The sequence below is a fragment of the Cricetulus griseus genome, chromosome 6 (assembly GCF_003668045.3).
Source record: "Cricetulus griseus strain 17A/GY chromosome 6, alternate assembly CriGri-PICRH-1.0, whole genome shotgun sequence".
Classification (NCBI taxonomy): Eukaryota; Metazoa; Chordata; class Mammalia; order Rodentia; family Cricetidae; genus Cricetulus; species Cricetulus griseus.
In genome coordinates, this window is record NC_048599.1 from 112,204,542 (window position 1) to 112,225,093 (window position 20,552).

Below are 20,552 nucleotides of genomic sequence, written 5' to 3' on the forward strand. Positions count from 1 at the left end.
TTTTCTGAAGGATAAATGGCCTTTGATGCACATTCAAAATGGCTCATTCATAATGAAAGCTTGGCTCGTCTTTTCCTTCAAGAAGGGAAGTAGGCAGCTATTATTTCCTCTTGCTTAAGTTTCCTACAGGCTTAATTTCTCCCCTAGCTGCTTTCGTGCCACTTGAGAAAATTCACACTATCTTCAAAGACACAGCATGCGCTAAGGGTAGCATTGACTGTGTAGTAACATAGATTCTTCATGCTTCGTTTTTAAGATTTAAGAAGCCAAGAGCATATGTTCCCGTATGATAAATGTAAAACCAAACTTATTACAGATAGCAGGAAATATTACATTGCCCTCTGTAAGTGAAACTGATTGTGAAATCAGAGACAAAGTATAGACAACAAAATACCTGGAAACGTTCCATAGCATAATTATCTCTTATCCTAAGACATATTTGAGGGTTCTGCATACACAACTGTGACAAATTAAATATGCATTAAAAGCCCAGTAAATCCTAAAATCAATTCTAAATGGCCTATTATTTACAAAATAACATGAGTCTTTAATTAGTATATTTCTAGAACAGTAACATCCTCACTGTTCAGGTTATCTTTTGCAATTTCAGTAATCATAGAAAAATAAGACAACTAAATAAGCAATACAGACAACTAAAGCAAAATGGTTATATGCATGTATCTATATATTTAGATGTTTATGCTTAGAGAAAAGGTTAAACTCCAACCCCCAATACATCAGAATTGGAAATCCATCATTCCTAGTTCACACATCTCTCCATATAGCTATTAAATGATGCTCTATAACTTCTTGATGTTAATGAAAGGGCACACCTGACAATAAGACCAGCACATGGGCAAAAACCCTGTGCATTTTCTAATTGTGGTGCATGGTAGTGAGGTAGAAGCACTCTGTACATCTACTTACTATATGTTCAAACTGACAGAAGCAAACCTGGGTTTTAATATAATGCACTACATTTTATGAAGCTACTTGGATAAAAGGAATGATAATAACATACACTCTTTGTAAGACAGGGAAAAATGTTTAAAAATTAGTAGAAGGAAATACAACAAGAGGGATTCAAAGCACAGGTTTCCTAGAGTTCACATGATAGGCAGGTCTTGAGTCAAAAGGGTTCCCTGAGTTCTCCAAATGTTTTGCTGGAAAGTTTTCTTCTAGGTGTTCTAAGCAACAAGGAAACCAGATTTTAATATATGGAGAGATGTCTTGATCTTGTTGTAAGTGGGAAATGATGAGGACGGTATTCATTTAAAATACTGTCTTCATTCACCACCTTACAGATGTTCTAAACATTTGCATTTGTATCCTCCAGTAGTATGTATATACTCTGCAGACATATTTTAGATGACACCTTAGCCTTAGGCATTTATTTGAGGAAGCTTAACTCACTACATAGATTATTACATTAAAACAAACAAATGGATCTTTTCAAGCAAGTACCAATGTAATAAAAGAGCCATGGTAGTATTTTACAGTCTTCAGCAAAAAAGCAGTCTGGGATTCTGAGCAATGGGTTTAATTTACAGGTTTTTAAAAACATACCCTTATCAAATTTACAGAAAGCTGTTAACGAGACAAGACAAAACATATTCACTTTAGTTTGTCAAAAATAAGAGGACATTTAAAAAAGCACATTTCTCACAAATAGCATTTATTTTGTTTGTCCAATTAGTAATATCATAAGGTTACAAGTGGACTTGATTTGTACATTTTAATTAAAGAAATACCACAAATTGATTTTGTTATTTTTTTAATTGCACAGAGTTTAAACTACCTTGATAAATTCGACTTTCTCCCAGGGTAAATGCCTTTTCTGGAAATAAATACATAACTTGAATATATATTTGTTACTTTCTTTTTCTGAATGCATGCCTAAAATTGGTTGATGAGCACAGTCCTTAAAATACATTTAAAGTGGACCAAATCAAGATTCCATAGTATTGATTTTCCCTTGATGTAATTTAAAATGTGTAAACTGCCACTCGAACTAGAAGTGCAATACCTGACATTTAATCATTTGGCAATCTTTTAGATAACAGCTGAATTAATGCACTGTTGTTTGAACTGACGCATCTCATAACAGTATATATGTAACAAATTTTGTATGATACAAAACTTTACAGCAAGCTATTTGAATGTTTATTAAAAAAATCTCAAAATGACATGGAAACATGTTTACTGTATAAATAAAAGCACTTATTCATCATGAGTGTTCATTAGTCAATAACTTATAGCATCTTTTTCCCACAACAGCTCCAGACTCTTTACATTCAATTGCTCAGTTACTGTTCTTTCAGGTTATTAAATATGTGGTCACAAAACAAACAGTCTGAGGGCAATGCTTGTGGATTATTCATCAGCCAATTCTCATAAAACTGACCAAATGGATATGATAGCAAACTATAGAGGGATCAATGTCAAAATGATTAGACATTATTTCTTTCCAGGGTCTTTTCAAGTAAAAGTTGATTTTAAGTTTTCTGTATTTATAAAAGAGGTCTGGGGTGGGAGGCATGGCATTTTCTTTAAAAATATTTAATTTGGTCACCAGTTAAAATAAAATTATTATCTATTCATATTTTTCTTCAATTAGACACATATTCAGTTAAAATATATGAAAATTCAGTGGTCTATCAAATCTTCATTAATAAAGACAGGGTGTTTTTCATGTGAGAAAGTAAATTAACTCTGACATCTTATACCAGAGAACTTAATTAGAAAAATGTGGTGACTACTTGAAATCTCTATAGAAAATTCACCAGAAATGCTGCTAATAGAATCCATGAAGTAAAAAATAAATCAAAACAATTCTCACACACACACACACACACACACACACACACACACACACACACTAGTTCATACTATTAATCTAACATAGAATTTCTGAACAGTAGCTGATTACTTGAATTTTTTAACTTTATAAACTGTTGCCCTTACTTAGGGGCAGTACTTAGGTTTAAAGAACAAGCATGAATGAATGCTAACACTTCACTCAAATGTATCATTCCCCAAAACTGACTAACTTAGAGAAAAATGACACTTTAGGTTATCTATGCCATCACTAATGAAAGATAAAGGTATCATCATTATAAACCTTTTAGGTGGGCATGGGTGTTCAGGCCTTGAATCTATGCATATAATGGGGGGGGGGAGCAAGGCAGGAGGACCATGAGTTTTTGTAGTGAGATCCCGTCTCACAAAACAAAGCTAAACAATAACCGAGATTGCTTTTAAAAGAAAAAAATAGAAGAAAATAAACAATGGAATAAGAAAGGTAAGACAATACCTACTACCATAGGCTGACAGACCCAAATTCAGGAGTCACAGTTTTCTTATTCATAGGCCAGGAACATAAGGTTATGTTCCCTGATGGTGTAATAAAAAACAAAGACAGCAACAAGTATAGATGGCCCCTCTGACTGACTCACTCCCAGAAACACCCACAGGCCTAAACAAAATCAGAAGCATCACTTGTAGCCTTTAGATAACATAAAAGTTTTACCTAGACTTCTATTATTTGGCTTCGTGAACAATCTGTCATGTGACTACATTCCTTTACACTATTATTGTTAAAAGAAACTAAGGCTCAGATATGCTGATATCATTAGCAACATTTCAAGACAGTGTGCGTACATCTGCACTGACAAAACTTTTCCAAAAATAATATATCCCAAATAAAAACGTTATTGCATTGAACTGTGCTTTAAGGTTACATAACAGAAGGGGTGGGGGCAGCTTTAACAGCGAGGGATGCAAAAAAGTTCATCAAACTTTTGATTTTAGGTAGTCCAGTCTGTTTCAGGGAAGCAGAAGGATTCTTCAGTACTTCTTCACGTTTGGAAAGCGAGACTTTCAAATGGTCATAGTGCCCTGCAGAAACTAAGACATAAGGAGTGTTATCACATGGCAACAGCAAATGGGTTTGCTTTGCTTGAAATTAACTACATTCCATGAGAACTTTTACTGTAAAAAAAATGAAACTGTTTTAAGACATAATTCAAACTTGTATATGTCAGTAAAGTACTGTCTATCCCATATCATCCATTAAGAAATATAATGAATCCAAAACAAAACCTCTAAGGCACCAAAGCACATGTGAAAACCACTAGCTTCAACTTAGAAACAACCAGAACTGGGTTCATGGAAAGTGTTTGAATTGAAAAAGTAGCAGCTTAGTATTTTGCCATTGAAAATAATCTCTCTCTCTCTCTCTCTCTCTCTCTCTCTCTCTCTCTCTCTCTCTCTGTCTGTCTCTCTCTCTCTCTCAGGAAAAGATAACCACAAGTTAACAACTCTTCATAAAAATAATGTTAGTGTTTACCATTAAAAATTGGAAAGATAAACTACCAAACACCTGTCATATGATTTTACAGTATACAAACATCAACCGTTTATTTGCATTAGTGAAAAATGTAGAAAATAATGTATCCACCCAATATATTATTTTCATTGTTTGTGCTCTAGATCAGTTAATGTCTTTCAACTTTTTATTGCATTTGTATATTTATCAATTAATTTAGTGTGTGTGTGTGTGTGTTGCATGCACATGCATACATAATCATGTCATAATGCATATGTAGACAACTTTCAGGAGAATGTCTTCTCTTTCCAACACATGGGTCCTGGGGCTGGCACACGGGTTATCTGATTGATGAAAATGCCTACATGCTAAGCTGCCTTGCTGGTCCCATCACTTAATTTTTTTCAATAACTTAATGACAAAGTACAAATGTTACAGTGTATTCAGAATACTTACATCCTCATACATGAAGTTCACAATCCCTTGTTGCAAGTGATCTCTTCGCCTAAAGAAATCTTTACACACAAAAAACTATATTTTAGATTTATAGTCTAAAACCTTTCAATTCCCAATACTGAATGCCTCTTGGTACTAGGACTGACCATATCTTAATTGTCTTAACATTCCAAGAAACTTAAATATGAAAATCTTATAAAACTCAGAGATTTCAGTGTATTTCTATTTATAGTCATGTTTTAAATCCTTAAGGCTATTTAGATATCATAGTGAATAAAGAAGTGAAAAAAACTTATAATTTGCTGAAAGAAACAAAGACACTATTCAAGAAAAATGGCCACATAAACTGAATCCACCTTAAAAGCTGAATACCTGTCAGGGCACGAAGCTTCACACAGCAGGCTACATAGTCATCAAAGAAAATTCTGCCATTCTTGCTGTAGCGTTTAACAATAGCAGCTAATGTCTGAGGACTCAACCTGTAACCTAAGAAAGAAGGTTGACACATTAAAACCTTCAAAGTTAAATATCATAAGATACCAAAACACCGCTATTAATGAAGTCATGAAATAGACTAACTTTCAAAATTTTTTCTGCACCAAATATATCCTATTTATTTTTGGCAGGACTGAGGACTGACTACAAGTGCTTATACACGAGAAAGAGGCAAGGACTCTACCACTGAGCCAAAGCCCTCAGAAGTATATTTTAGAAATACATTATGTTAATATAAAAAATGGTAAGATACCAGATTCATCAATAATTCTACCAAGTGGTACATGGCTGACAGAATTCTAGCTTTGTAACAAAATCAATTATAAAGAAAGAAAACAATTATCTTCTCTGATATTGAAAATATATCTTTATGCCAGGAGATGGTGGCACACTTCTTTAATCCCAGAACTCAGTAGGCAGAGGCAGGTTGATTTCCGGCATTCTGTGTTTGAGGCCAGCCTGGTCTACAGATTGAGTTCCAGGATAGCCAGATAGCCAGGGCTACACAGAGAAACTTTGTCTTGGAAAAAGAAAAGAAAAAAAAAATATATATATATATATGAAATTACTCCTGGAGGTATTTGGTAGGGGTTTTAACATTTCAATATTACAGTTTTTAAAGAGTATCAAAGGAAGGATCATTATTTATCTTTGTTATCATTCAAATGCTGTACTTCTAATCTAATGTCTATTTTTTTCTAAAGAATATCTGAAACTCAACCAGCTTAAAAGTGGTAGAAGCAAGAAAAATGTTATTTCTTCTATAAGTTTTTCTATCCTTCCCACATATTTACTACTTTATTAGTTTTTCTTCAAGCCCCATTGTTACTAATGTTACTTAGTGTGTCTACCTGTTTCTGATAGTGAACTTCCAGTGTTAAGTGCTTTGAGTCAGTTTTAAGTTCTAGACATATGACTGCTTGATTGGTTTTGTTTGAAAATATTTTATCTGAAAATGGGTATGTTTAAAAAGAATGAATATAAAATAATAGAAACACTAATTAGGAGATACTATTTGCTACACTCCAAGCATGATCCTAATTATTTAATGAGACTTTTACATATAACTCAGGAGAATGATGCATTATGGTAGACATATTAATGGATCAGTAGATTTAGAAAAAATGACACTAATCCAGTCAAAGATAAAAATCAGTGCCAGAAGAAAGAACTCTGCCTATAGTCATAATAAAATATAACCCATAGGGTTAGGGATTAAGACCAAGGCTTGCCTAGTTTGAGCCCCAACATTACAAAACAAAATAAATCATATATGTAGGATATACATATGATTTCATATATATAATACATATATGCAATAATATATATATATGTAACATAAATTAGATATATTATAAACATGCCTAAAGTAAAGCCATACCAAGCAAGACACACAAGCACAACTATGTGAAAGAGCATTCAAGTGTCCTTCTAGTGAGTTATGATATGGATGTGGCGTGAATACAATTCTTGAAAATTTCCCATAACTTGAATGACTTTAAAAATATTTGAGCCGGGCGTTGTTGGCGCATGCCTTTAATCCCAGCACTCGGAAGGCAGAGGAAGGTGGATCTCTGTGAGTTCGAGGCCAACCTGGTCTCCAGCGCGAGTGCCAGGATAGGCTCCAAAGCTACACAGAGAAACCCTGTCTCAAAAAAAAAAAAAAAAAAAAAAAAAATTGAAGGTGTTAAGATGTTAGAATGGTTCAAAAATAATATAACCTTTGATTAGAGTTTGAGTGGGCACACGTGACACAGCAATTGTTTGTAGGTCAGATGACAACTTGGCAGGAGTCAGTTCTCTCCTTCCAGCTTGGCACTAGGTATTTTTACCCACTAAGCCGTCTTGCAGGCCCCAGGATAATCTTTCCTTACACTCAGATGCTTGATGAACCTGCTTACTTTTTGAAAAAAAATAAAATAAAATGTACTAATTTTTAAAAATTATACTTGAAGGTCAAGTTCAACCAATTATTACTATGGATCTACAGTCAAACATGTTTATATGGACTGGATTTTCCCTAGATACAAAAATAAAATGTCTATTTAACTAACCTGAAAAAAATCTCTAGTTTAAGCTCTTTGACATATAATTTAAGCCCATGCAGCTTGAGCTCACATTTTAATTTTCAAACAGATAATTTTCATGTATATACTTTTTGTTTATAAATAACTGTGCATAAAATTACAAGATAAGAGAATAAGAAAACTATTTAAGGCAAAAAACTACGGAAAGTATGGCTGACACCTACAACTCAGGAGATCAAGGCAGAAGGATCTCAGTGAATTTGAGGCAAGCCTGGGCTACACAGGGAGTTCCAGATCAGCCTGGGTTATGGAGTAAGCAGGAGAATCTGTCTAAGAGAGAGAGAGAGAGAGAGAGAGAGAGAGAGAGAGAGAGAGAGAGAGAGAGAGAGAACAAAGTACCACTTCATTACCTGTTAGGAAATTAAGCATCATTGTACATTACCACTTTGTGCAAGTGGACCAAGAACCTTAGCCTATAAGAAGTACAATGAAAATAGTTATATCTTTTGAACTAATCTGAAATGCAATCTTCCCACTTTGAAGTTTTTCTGTACCTATCTTGTGTGTTCTATACTTCATAAGAAGATAAAAAACAAAACAAATTGAAAATCTAGCCTCCAGTATAGACATATGTGATTGACTAAGACAAGCCTTGCATGAATAATTAAATAGTCCGCCAAGTTACAAAAGAATGGAATGCAAGTGGTGGATGCTAACATTAGGATGATAGTTATACTCAGGGAACTCAGAAAGAATGAAAGATTATCTTTGGAAGAAATCTCAGACAAATCTATGGACTGGAGATAAGGCTCAGTTATATAATGCTGGTCTCAAATATGCAAGACTGGGGATTCAATCTTCAACACTACAACAAAGTAAAGAAATAACAATAATAATGATTGTGTTAGTGTCTTTGATCAGGATTTATCTACAATTGTGAGCCTTAATTAAGGGATACACTAACTGAAAACAGTTCTTTATTACTTAGCAAATTAAAGCAGCTAAGATGCATAATTTGTAAGCAGAAAAGATCACTCAGTCGTTAAGAACACTTTCTGATCTTGCAAGAGGAACAAGTTTCAGCGACTAGTATGCACATTGTGGCTCACAACCTTCTGTAACTCCAGTTCCTGAGAATCTGACACCTTCTTCTAGGTTCCTGGAGCAACAGGCACACACATGGTACACATACATACTTGCAGACAAACTCAAGCTCATGAAATAAAACAAACAAATCTTTTATGAATATTAAAAATCCATAATTTGATCAGTGAGTAAACATGGGTTTTAAAAGATGTTAATAGTCTTACCCATAAGAGCAATGGCTTGACTCAGCTCATGATGTTCTACGGAGCCACTTTGGTCTTGATCAATTGTCATGAAGTTCTGCTTCCAGGCAGTAAGAGCTGCCCAAAGTTCCTTGAATTCACTGAATCCCATTTTTCCTGTATAGTCTCTCTAGTAGTTTTATTAACAAAAATAAATTTTGGCAGCTGAGACAATTTATCTGATCCCATACCTCAAATCACTAACTAAAAAGAACATATTTTGTGTAGTTAACAGGACCCAGTATATGAATAGATTTCTGCATGAAAATGAAACTATATAGATTTAAACTGGATCTTACAAAATACAGTTACCTCTAAAATCAACAACTGGTTTAATGTTACAAAAGCAATGATTCTATATATTGGTTTTTTCTATTTTTATTCAAGGATACATCCAACATGGCGATCATAATTCTGCAGGTTTCCAGACTGAAGGCTGCAAAATATATTTAGTATTGAAATATTAGACTCTCCGTTTTATCTATGTAACATTGGGATATTCTTTACTTTCAAAAATATTTTAAGATTACTAAACACTATAAAATCACTATAAGCAATAAATATTTATTGTATATTAAGTGTTTAGAATAACAAAAATAAAACGTATTTTTAAAGGACGGTTTCCAAACTACTCACACGTACTGAAGTCAGTAACCAGGTAAGCAGTTATAGAGTATCCTAAAGTTACTGAGATGAACACATTACAGGCACTTGGCTTGGCCAGGAGTCTAGGCAGAAAGCCAGTTTCAGTCTTCAAATCACCAAAGACAAAGACAGGGAGGTTTACCTGGATATCTGCTACATATCCAGAAGTCAGAAAATGTACAGGACTTATAAAACATGCCAGAGAGTAATGAAAAAGGACATCAGAAAGGCAAAGGGTCAAATCGGGAAATTCTTAAACATCACACATTAGACCAATGAACATCCCTGTGATGATACAGCAGAAAAGAAATAGAACACTTCCTCAAATTGAACTCCAGTTTGTAAGACTCAAGGTGAAAGATTGGCATATAGGTGAATCAAAGGATGAGCCACCGAACTGAAGCAATGTCTTCTCTTCAGAAAGGGGAAAGGAAGATCAACACAAGCCACCTTAGCAAAAGGAGTTTTGGCGGCATTGTCTGACAATTCTTGGAAACACAAACTCACAACAAACTCCCTGCTCCTCTGGCTCCTACAACCTTCTTCCCCCATCTTTCTGCAATCATCCCTGAGCAGCGCTAGAGGCAACTGAGGAATGCAGAGAGCAGGAGAAATAGTCTTCCCGTGGGAAGAGCACACTAGTTGATTATCCAGTACAAATGATCAGCCCTGAAAACACACATACAAGCCAACATTATGCAGACAGAGAAGGGTGTATTTATGTATTTAAGAATATATAATATAGGCCGGGCGTTGGTGGCGCACGCCTTTAATCCCAGCACTCGGAGGCAGAGGCAGGAGGATCTCTGTGAGTTCGAGGCCAGCCTGGTCTCCAGAGCGAGTGCCAAGATAGGCTTCAAAGCTACACAGAGAAATCCTGTCTTGAAAAACCAAAAAAAAAAAAGAATATATAATGTATAGACATACATGTATGTAACACAATGAGAAACAAGGGCCATGGATTTGAAAGAGAGAGCAAAGAGGGGTACATGTGAAGGTTTAGAGGGAAAAAAGTGAAGCCGGAAATTACATAATTATAACATAAATAAAAGAAAAATCAAAAATAATGAGGCTGTTAGAAACATTAATATTTCCATATTTATTTACAAAGAATCCATGAGAAAAAAAGTTTCATTTTTCTAAACCTTATTACAATTATATTCAACTAGTTGGGCTGATTTATCTAAAATAGGAGTATGTTAGCAAAATTCAGGTAAGCATACAAGATTCTTTTAGCTCCCTAATATTAAAGAGTGAATAAATAATTTATATTCACTGTTATGCTGCTTGATAACATTGATAACTGCTTAAAACCAATGAGATGTGATAAGTTTCAAAATATCTTTAAAAAATTATAAAATATTCTGCTAGGAACAACAGCTGGTTTTCTTTAGCTGTTCTGGATAGTGCCAGTGCTAGGGTTGTTGGTTACAGTGTACTAAGAAAAACACTCCGCACCCTCAGTGAATGCGTACTGGTACATAAATGTGGGTGTATTACTGTATCATTGTTGTACAGAATACCCAAAGAAATGTTCTGCTTGCATGTAACTTGCACACCAGAAGAGGGCATCAGATCTCATTATAGATGGTTGTGAGTCACCATATGGTTGGAAATTGAACTCAGGACCTGTGGAAGATCAATGGTTCTTCTGAGCCATCTCTCCAGCCCAGCTGGTCACATTTTGTCTACAGTCAGACACAAAGAGAAATGAATGCGTACTCCTTTTCCTCTTTTCATTCCAATCGAGCCCATGAGGTAGTGCGGTTCACACTCTGGGTGCATCTTCCTAGAATTGCCCTGATAAACTCACCCTGTGGTGCGTGTCCTGGGTGACCCCAAGTCCAGCCATGCTTGTGATGAAGACTAGCCATTGCAGTGGAGCACATGATTTAACACAAATGGGTCAAATATGTAACAGTTCCAATTTTATAAATAAAGAAATTTGAGCCAAGAAATGTGGTTTTCTAATTTCATAAAGGTAGTATATAGAACCACCAATACTGAGGCCTAATGTTTCTCCACAATAAACTACTGGAAATTGGGGAAAGTTATATGAAAAAAAAAATCTGTAGTATGCCATCTTTTTTCCAATTTAACTCGGTTCACATTCAGGAAGTGGAATAATCTAACCAGATTAAAACAAAAATTAAAAATTAAATCAACAAATAACCATATTTTTCAATCTCAGGATAGGACTAGGTATTTAAAGATTAAATGCTTTTATAGAGTGGAGAGACAGAATTTTACAGGTTTTACGTCCTCCTCACAATCCACTGGAATGGACAGCTTTTTTGTTGTTGTTGTTTTGGGAAGGCTTAAACACTTAGAGAAAAAGTGAATATGTCAATTTATGTGTATATATAATATTGCAAGTTATAAAGGCAAGGGATATGGCTATTTAATGTTTATGCATAAAGAGAAATGTTGAGAAACAACCTAGTTATCTTGGGAAAGATGCCAAATGTCTAAGAATTGGCAGCTTCTGAACATGTGTGTGAAGGTGGAACTAAAAACAGAGCTGAGTGAAGGGCTATTTTAAGAGCATGTGAAGACCCAATCCCTCTCTGCCTCTAGATGGATGGCTGTCACACCTACCCTCTCACCCAGCAGGAGTTTCACTTTCTGGAGATGTTTCTAGACTATAGGGCACTAGGCACAATGGAATGATCTATACTGAAAAACAAGCCAGTTAACTAAAAATTTCCAGATTTAAGGAACCCTGAAACACAACAGAGAAGGCAACCCAAAGGAAACAAAAGAAATCTCCCATGACAGAATCCCACAGTGAAACTGCCCAGCTTTACTTTCTAATGAAGCTCACAGTCAACCAGACCAGGGCTTATACTCGGTATTTTCTTGAGACATGAGCAACCAAGTGTCATCAGACACCCAAGAAATGACAAGGAAGATAACCAAATAAGCTATGAAAAAAATATAATGTTGAGGAAGGAAAGGCTATGTAATAGTTTCAGAGAGATAATAGAAAACCTAACATTTGTGAAAAAGCACAGAGGCTCTTACAAAACACACCACCAGAAATGAAAGACACAGAAGGTTTACAAAAGAAAGCTGAGGACATTCCATAAAAAGGAGAACAGACGACTCAGCCCCAGGAAACACAACTGAAGAAAATTTCCCAGAACAAAAAAGTACAAGAGATTCCAGACTGAACACACCCACACAGTTCCCCATGCAAGACCACAAGGCAGCACTGCACTGTGAAATGTCAGAGCAGTGGGGACCTGTGAGGGACACAGCGGTCCCTCAGCTTCCAGAGAGGAACAGCAATCTCTCCTAGGTGAGAAAGAGACTGGGTTAATGGCATCTGAGACTGGATACCCTTCTGAAAATGTGTGTGAAAATGGCAAAAACAAAACAATAAAAACAATGGCAGGAATGTTGATGGCAGGAGCATTTAAAGCTGGCAGTCCCTTTCCTTCCTCTGTCTAAGTGGATGCTACCTACCGCTCTATGAAAAAAATAGAGTTCTATGAAATTGGGTGTAGCAGAGAACTCTGCACCTTGACAACCAGCCATTCAAATGATTGAGACAAAATGAAAGCATTTTCAAACCCTTGACATTTCAAAACTTTATGGTAATCCATGCACCTTTTCATTAAAAGCTACTTAATGAGATACCTCGATGGAATAACGGATTGAGTTTAAAAGTATTAGACAACCGAAATAGAATAAAAACGAGAGATGCAGCTCCAGAGGGGAAAGAGTAGCAGAATAGTGGTGAAAGAATGAGACCCACCCATAAAACACAGAGCTTACAAGGAAGCCCTGGGAGAACCAGAGGGATGCAATACTGAGCGGTCAGGTCCAAATGAAACAACAATTTCCCAAACTCCAAAAGGCAGTGAGTGTGTCCAGAAATGACAGTCTTGGCTTAGCTCAAGCTGGACTATTGAAGGGTTTCTGGCCATTAGATAAAAATCAGCATACCTCAGGAACTTTTGAAACAGGTTCCCATCTGCCAAAGGAATTCTTTCCTTTGCCTCTGGTAGAAGGGACATATGAATGTCCATGCACTATTCCTGTGGTTGCCTATCACAGAGCATGCTAGCCTCCAGGAACCAGGCACCTACAGTGCCTATTCGCAAATACCCATTATACCTTTCTAGGGCCCCACTCTCTTCTGGCCCTTCTCACCTCACCAGGCTTCCCTCCTCCCGGATACCCATCTGTTCTCTATATAAGGACAAATTTTTCCCTCCTGCCTTACCTCCTCCCCCCATTCTGTACTATTCCTGCTCTTTCTATTCCCTGCTTTCTCCCTTCTCTCGAAGACAGCCCAGGGCCAAGTCCTGTGTCTCTCTTTTCCTCTCTACTTTGGACTCTTCCAGATGTCTCTGGATATTTTCTCTCTCTAATCCACAATAAAATTCTTCCCGTAATGGAGCAGCCATTTCAGCAGTTGTTTTACTGGGCCCCTCCCATACACTCGCTACTGTGAATTTTGGGAAAAACAAAAAGCTACATGAAAAAGAAAAGAAATCATACACTGTTGCAAGAGACAGATGTAAGCAATATGTGGACAGCAGAGATAGGCAAATGCTGATGAAGGTCCCCAAAGCATTATAATCCATCAGCAGGGCAAAGGATGGAGATTTTTCACATGGAGCGATAGAGTGGTTTTAAGGTTGGGAGAAGGTTAAAATACTCATTTTTCATAGCAGGACCACAATTGATAATCACAAAGCTGTGAATGTATAGAAGTAAAACTATGATACTTTGAGATCTGGAAGCAAATTTTGGAAATAACCATTTACAACCACTTAAAAGATGTTTCTCCTGAGCAGTTAATGTTGAAGTCAGGAGTGTAAATGAGCATTTCTTTTCATGACACCTTGTACAGAACTATCAAACATGGCACACCAACGTAGAGTTTATAATATTTTTAATATTTTTAGATGTGGAACTAAAATGCTTCGAATGAGTGTCTAATTCCCTATGCAACAAGAAAGGGAAAACAAAACAACACATGGTCTCACGTGCATAAGTTCCACTAATTCCAGACTGTGTCAAGCATCTCTGAAGTTCTTCTGCATCCACCTCACCATCCTGCAAAAGAGATAAAAGTAAAAGAATAAGAATGTCCATGGGCTTTAATGTGCAATGGTACCAAAAGACATTAAAAGCTTAACTACATGCTGTTCTAGGGCCACCAAGAAACAACGATTTTCAAAATGGTATAAACCACTAACTTCACAAGATAAGTATTGCCAGCAAAGGCTCACCACAGACAGTGTAACCTGGTTAACCTATTCCCTGGGTCTGAGATGCAGGACAATGTCCTTGTCTTCTCACAGTCAAAACAATGTAAAATGCCTTGTCACTTTATTCATAGTCATCTTTGTCATGCTTCCTGAGAGCATCTAACTGCTCCTTTCACATCTGTATCACTGTACAGGAGGGAGTGTGCCAAATTACAAATGCCGAATTATCCTTAAAACTATGATTTAAGAAAAATTAGCATGTTTTTAAGAGTGAGGCTGGGTTAGGAAACAATATTTCTCCGATAACATGAACATCAGAAGGCCTTTCCCTCACATTCTACTCAGGTAAACATTACGAATAATTGTCTATCCTGAAGAAACCATTTCAAGCCAATATTATGTTTCAAGAAACATAAATTATGAATAGTTGCTTGATGTATTGTAAGCATAAATAAGCAGTGAAATCTGAGGGGTGTCATAAAGAGAAGCAAACTGAATGGATAAAAACTTCGTCAACCTGGATCAGACTTTGAGAAGTCTAATAACAGGTAGTTTATTCCCAATCTATTGAAGCCCAGTATAATTGGGGGGGGGGGGTGTCCTAGTGTAATACAATGTCTGTTGCACAAGAAAGCATAATTACATGGACACTCAACTCAGGTACCTGTTATTTCTTTCAAAAAGATGGGTTCTAGAGATAGGCTACCTGCTTAAGGGCCTAAGGGTCTGGCCTGGTCTTGGTCATTTGGGCTATGAACCACCTCTGGCTCTGGTTGTAGGAGCTTGGGGGAGCCTCTGGCTATGAGTCATTTAGGTTATAAGTCACCTCCAGTCTTGGTTGTAAGAACTTGATATGGCCTAGACCAACAGGCTGTTAATCACTTCCAAATCTCAGCTTTCTGGACAGAAGAACAGGTTTTTCATCTTTCCAATTGGAAAGAAAATCCTGTGGGTTAACATTCCTGGTTTCTCTGGAGACCTTCGTGCTATGCTCCCAACAAAAAAGCAACTGTAAACAAATCTGACAGCTCTACAGCCAGGCCACTGTGAAAGTTCAAACCAAACACCAGGTGTGGTCAACTACTGGCCGGTATAGGATTAGAAAATAGCTTTTTTTTTTTCTTGTTTTGATTTTTAAAAACTGTCCTCTCACACACCAATGAAAACAATTATAATTGTTTTTCTCCTTAACTCTTAAGTGGGAAGATGCTATTATAGTTGAGACTGAAATTAATAAGAATTTCTAAGCCTTGTTGGTTTCTCCCCATTTACAAATCAGTGCAATATTCAGGCAGCACAATGCTACACAGAATTCAATGAGCAGACAACATAAAATTAAAACATCCAAGAAAAAAACATGTGATTACAAGGAAAATTTCCACCAATGTAACTAAAATCATAAGAAATAAGTCCTATGCAGTCTGGTGTTTTCTGTCCCAGTACTACTTTCTTTTGCAACTTTTACACACAAGCCCACCTATCCCCACACAGTAGGGTTACTATTACTTTTTTCCTATGTTTCTAAACTTAGAAGACAAACTTTGTAGGGTATGGAGCTACTTGAGCAGCAAAATTAGTTGAAAAACAAAAAAAACTAGAAAAAAGTTTTGTGAAATTCACTTAAAGAACAAAAAAGTATTCTAGGATCTTGTCTGTTCTGAGGGAATGAACATTACAAAACATGTCTGATTAATAAGCCTGAACTTGGTGCACCACACATCACAACTGTACTTTCTATTTTATGCACTATGGTCCCCGCTTTCTTCACTCACTTCTTTGCATAGATACAATGTGTATTCAAAGGAGTTTGTGCTTTCTAATTAGAAACATGTACCCTGCCTATGAAAAGCTCCCATTGAAAAACTAAAGACTACACAATGCAGAAACCTATCTGCTAGCTTCCTGAACACTTTCCACATTTTACTTGTTTTAATGTTTATTTTGCTTTGAGATGGGTATCTCACTATGTTGTCCAGGCTTGACTCAAATTCCTGGGCACAGTGGTCCTCCTAGGTCAGCCTCCTGGGCAGCTGGGACTGCAAGCACTCTACTGTACCATGATGACCATTTGCAAATTCTTCAGCTTATAAAGCTTTTGCAGAGATAGAAGAAAAGTCATTTATTTACATCATCATCTTTTCTTTCAAGTTATGTTATTCCACCCACTTATCTCCTAAAAACAAGCAAATTAAACATGACAAATTAATCAGTCTACAATTTACTGTTTTACAAAAGTGAAGTCATCAGACAGGTTGAGTAGGCTTTGGACATTTAAGCAGAGTCAATATGAAAGTGAGGCAATAGAGACCTGTGTGCAACTACAAGGTCAGACCCTGTCATAAAAGCTGAGAAAAATGAGCTTTTGCTCATCACACTGTTCTTCTGTTCCTTAAAGAAAATCACATTAAAGATCCATTTGTTTTTATTACTGGTTTTTAAAAATACATTTAAGTTGTGCATCCAAGAATAAAATCTCTCATGTCCTACCCCAGCCTGACACCAAGTGACTTAACAATACAGCAACAACTAAAGGTTACACCGGGAATTTACACTAGGGCACCTTCTAGGGCAACTAAGAAGGGTGATAATGAGAGAAAGAGTGTATTTAGTTCTCTTATTAAATACACTTGAGGTCTATGATGGCTCACTGTATATTAGTTACGTTTTCAAAATATTATGAAGTAGATTTACATACATGCACATACATGTATAATTCCAATTCTAAATCAGACTTTAGTACATTATGTAGAAGCAAACATGGTTTCATGTCATTGTGACACAGCTGTCATATGGCTTGGATATAGGAAGAGGGATAGGGTACCATACACATGAAAGGAACCAAAGTAACCCACATGAAAATACACTGAGAAGGATATCCTCTGTGAGACTCCTGTAGAGAAGGACCAGGCTGTGACCTACGTACAGCTCTTTTGGGATGGGATTTTCAGCATCCCCATGACATATCTCTGAGCTACCTGAGAGTTGACCCATGACATTATCCAGGTGATGACATCACAAAAAATATGAGAAAAAGAACAGTGATGAGGGGAGCAGGAAAAAAGGACATGAAAAGGGGGGAGGAAGAAAGACAAACTTCAGTTGAAACAAATTTGAAAATCAAAATTTTAAACTGCACATAAAAATTGTGTGTTCAAAAAGATAGCCAGAAAAAATAAAGTTTTCAAAAAAACATCCGTTTTATTAGATAAAATTACTTTCATGAGACAATCATGAAAATAATTATTATGCAAATTTATAGAACCATGAACATGAGTCTTAAATACACTCATTCATTTACCACATACTGAGGGCCCACTGCATATGAATCCCTTTCAACACATCAGGTAGCAAACAGTGTGCAAAAAAATGCCTTGTCTGGAGAGCTACAAAGACGACACCAACTAACAATCTAAGCAACAGAGGAGAGGCTACCTTAAATGCCCTCTCCTGATAATGAGATTGATGACTAACTTATATGCCATCCTAGAGCCTTCATCCAGCAGCTGGTGGAAGTAGAAGCAGATACCCACAGCTAAACTTTGAACTGAACTGGAATCCAGTTGCAGAGGAGGACTGATGAGCAAAGGGGTCCACAACAGGCTGGTGAAACCCACAGAAAGAGCTGACCTGAACAAGTGGGAGCTTTTGCTCCCCAGACTGATAGCTGGGAAACCAGCATGGGACTGATCCAGACCCCCTGAATGTGGGTGTCAGTGAGGAGACCTCGGAAATCTATGTGACCTCTTGTAGTGGATCAGTACTTATCCCTAGCATAGGTGTGGACTTTGGGAGTCCATTGCACATGGAGGGATATTCCCTGAGCCTAGACACAAGGGAGTTGGCCTAGGCCCTATTCCAAAGAATAAGTCAGACATTGAAGACCCCCTATGGAAGGACCCCCTCCCTTGGGAGCAGAAAGCGTATGGGACAGGTAGGGTGTTAGTTGTGGGAGCAGGGGAGGAAGGAAGAGAAAGGGACCTGGGATTGACCTGTAAAATAATTTCTTTCTAATTAAAATAAAATAAAATAAAAGCAAATTCCTTGTCTTTACAGCGTTTGCACTTAGTGGTAAAAGACAAAACACTGTAGCAAAGACTATGTCAAGTAACAATAAAGTTTAGCGGTAAACACGACATAGGTGTTATAGAAATGAGAGGCATGGGTACTTTGTGAGGGTCCAGAGTGATGCCATTTCAGATGAATATCAAAGGAAAGCCTCGCTGATGAGAGAAAATTGGGTGGGAAGGGTCAGCTATGCAGGCCCCTGAGTGAATAGCACCCTCTCCAGTTCAGCTGCCATGACAGCAGTTTCTGGCTAGAGTTGCCAATGAGAACTTGAAATGTAGCCACTACAAATTCAAATGTTCAGTATATGTAAGGCCCTTGCTAGATTCAAAGAGTCAAAGCTAAATGAAAGTAAAGCATTTTCCAGGTCTTATGTTGATGACACGCTGCTGTGCAGAACAGTGTTATAAAAATGATTTAGGCTAGAGGCCAGTGTAGCTCTCTGAGTTCAAGGCAGCTGGGGATACATAGTGAGACCTTGTCTAAGTAAATTAAAATTTTTAAATGGAAAGGTCAATAAGGGTTCACTGTTTCATAAAGGAAATCCTAGGCTGGGCACAAGTTTATGTGGCACCTTAACTCTACCGTCAATATCTGCATTTCTCCAGTTCTCCATCCACAGGCCTTTATCTCAAGTGTATTGTTCCCAAGCCTCAGATGGCTGCTGTATCTTCAAACCCCAAGTTCTCTTTCCAAATAGGAAGAAGAATGAGCAAAAAAAGGGGGGGTGGGGGCAAGGCTGTCTTCTAACAAGGCCTTTAAAATGATTACAATGTTTTAATTTTTCTTTATTTTGTAATGGTGTGTGGAGCATACCTGGATATCAGAGGACAACTTCTGGAAGGGAGTGTGCTCTCCCTCATCCCACCATGTGAGTTCCAGGGTTTGAACTCAGGTCACAGGTACTCTTTCACCTCACTAGTCCTCCAGCAATGCCTTATTTGGAAAAAGCATTCCAAAAAAATTCTATGCACATGACCATGTTTTATCTTATAGCAAATGGATAGTTTCCGAAGCCACGATTTTCCAGCTTCTACCACAGACTAAAAGGAAGTTGTCCATATGGCTTGAGAAGGCCACCGCAGGTCACATATGAAAAATTCAATACAAATCCTCTATTCTTAGAAAAGCAATGGGGCCTGAAGAGCACTCAAGTGAAGTACAGAATGGAAGATGCTGTTGGTGTTCTCTGAAATGCTACCTACTTCAGTACCACCTCTGTTGCTATGATAGAGAGGAGGATGGTTATAGACTGAAGCTAAAACCAAGAGAGAATTTCTCCTTGTCATCAGTCCAGCATATGAATTTCCAGTACACAAGATTTTCTTTTATATTGTTGATCCTTTCCATCATCAACCCTCTCCCAGAAACAACTGCAATTTACAAGTCACCATTTCATAGCCTGTCCCAGATTTAGACATAGTATTCTATTTGAAATTCTACCCTATAGTCTTGATGCACCATCCTATTATAGTCTATAGACACAAGTCGTATATCTCTCACCCCGATAATTGCTAAACATATAAACAAACACCAAATAAATTTGTTGTGCTTGATATATATATATATATATATATATATATATATATATATATATATAGCCATGGATTCACATACTCACCTCTCTTTCTCTCACTCTCTCCCTCTCTCCTATTGAATTGGGATATAAAATTCCACTTTCACCATTGTCTTCATTAGGGTTACTATTATTACTACTGTGATGAAACAATCCCACCAGAGCAACTTGGGGAAAAAAATGGTTTCTTTGGCTTACACTTCCATTTCACTGCTCATCATTGAAGGAAGTCAGGACAAGAACTCAAACAGGGCAAGTAGAGCTGATGAAGATGCAATGGGGAGCTGGGGCGGGGCGGGGCGGGGGTGCGGGGGCAGGGGGTGCTTACTGACTTGCTCTTCACGGCTTACTCAACTTGCTTTTTGATAAAGCCCAGGACCACCAGCCCAAAAACGGCACCACCAGTTA

At 37.1% G+C, this 20,552-nt stretch overlaps 1 protein-coding gene across 1 annotated transcript in view; it reads right to left on the reverse strand.

The window, feature by feature from the left end:
• Nucleotides 1-3,879: 3,879 nt before the first annotated feature.
• Gca (grancalcin) overlaps nucleotides 3,880-20,552 on the reverse strand; it is a 29,284-nt gene continuing 12,611 nt past the window's right edge. The window contains exons 3-8 of the mRNA XM_027420314.2: nucleotides 14,279-14,348; nucleotides 9,026-9,069; nucleotides 8,616-8,763; nucleotides 5,156-5,269; nucleotides 4,784-4,842; nucleotides 3,880-3,906 (exon numbers count right to left, since the gene is read on the reverse strand). Of these exons, the coding sequence (XP_027276115.1) occupies nucleotides 3,880-3,906; nucleotides 4,784-4,842; nucleotides 5,156-5,269; nucleotides 8,616-8,763; nucleotides 9,026-9,069; nucleotides 14,279-14,348 (462 nt within the window). The remainder of the gene's footprint in view (nucleotides 3,907-4,783; nucleotides 4,843-5,155; nucleotides 5,270-8,615; nucleotides 8,764-9,025; nucleotides 9,070-14,278; nucleotides 14,349-20,552) is intronic.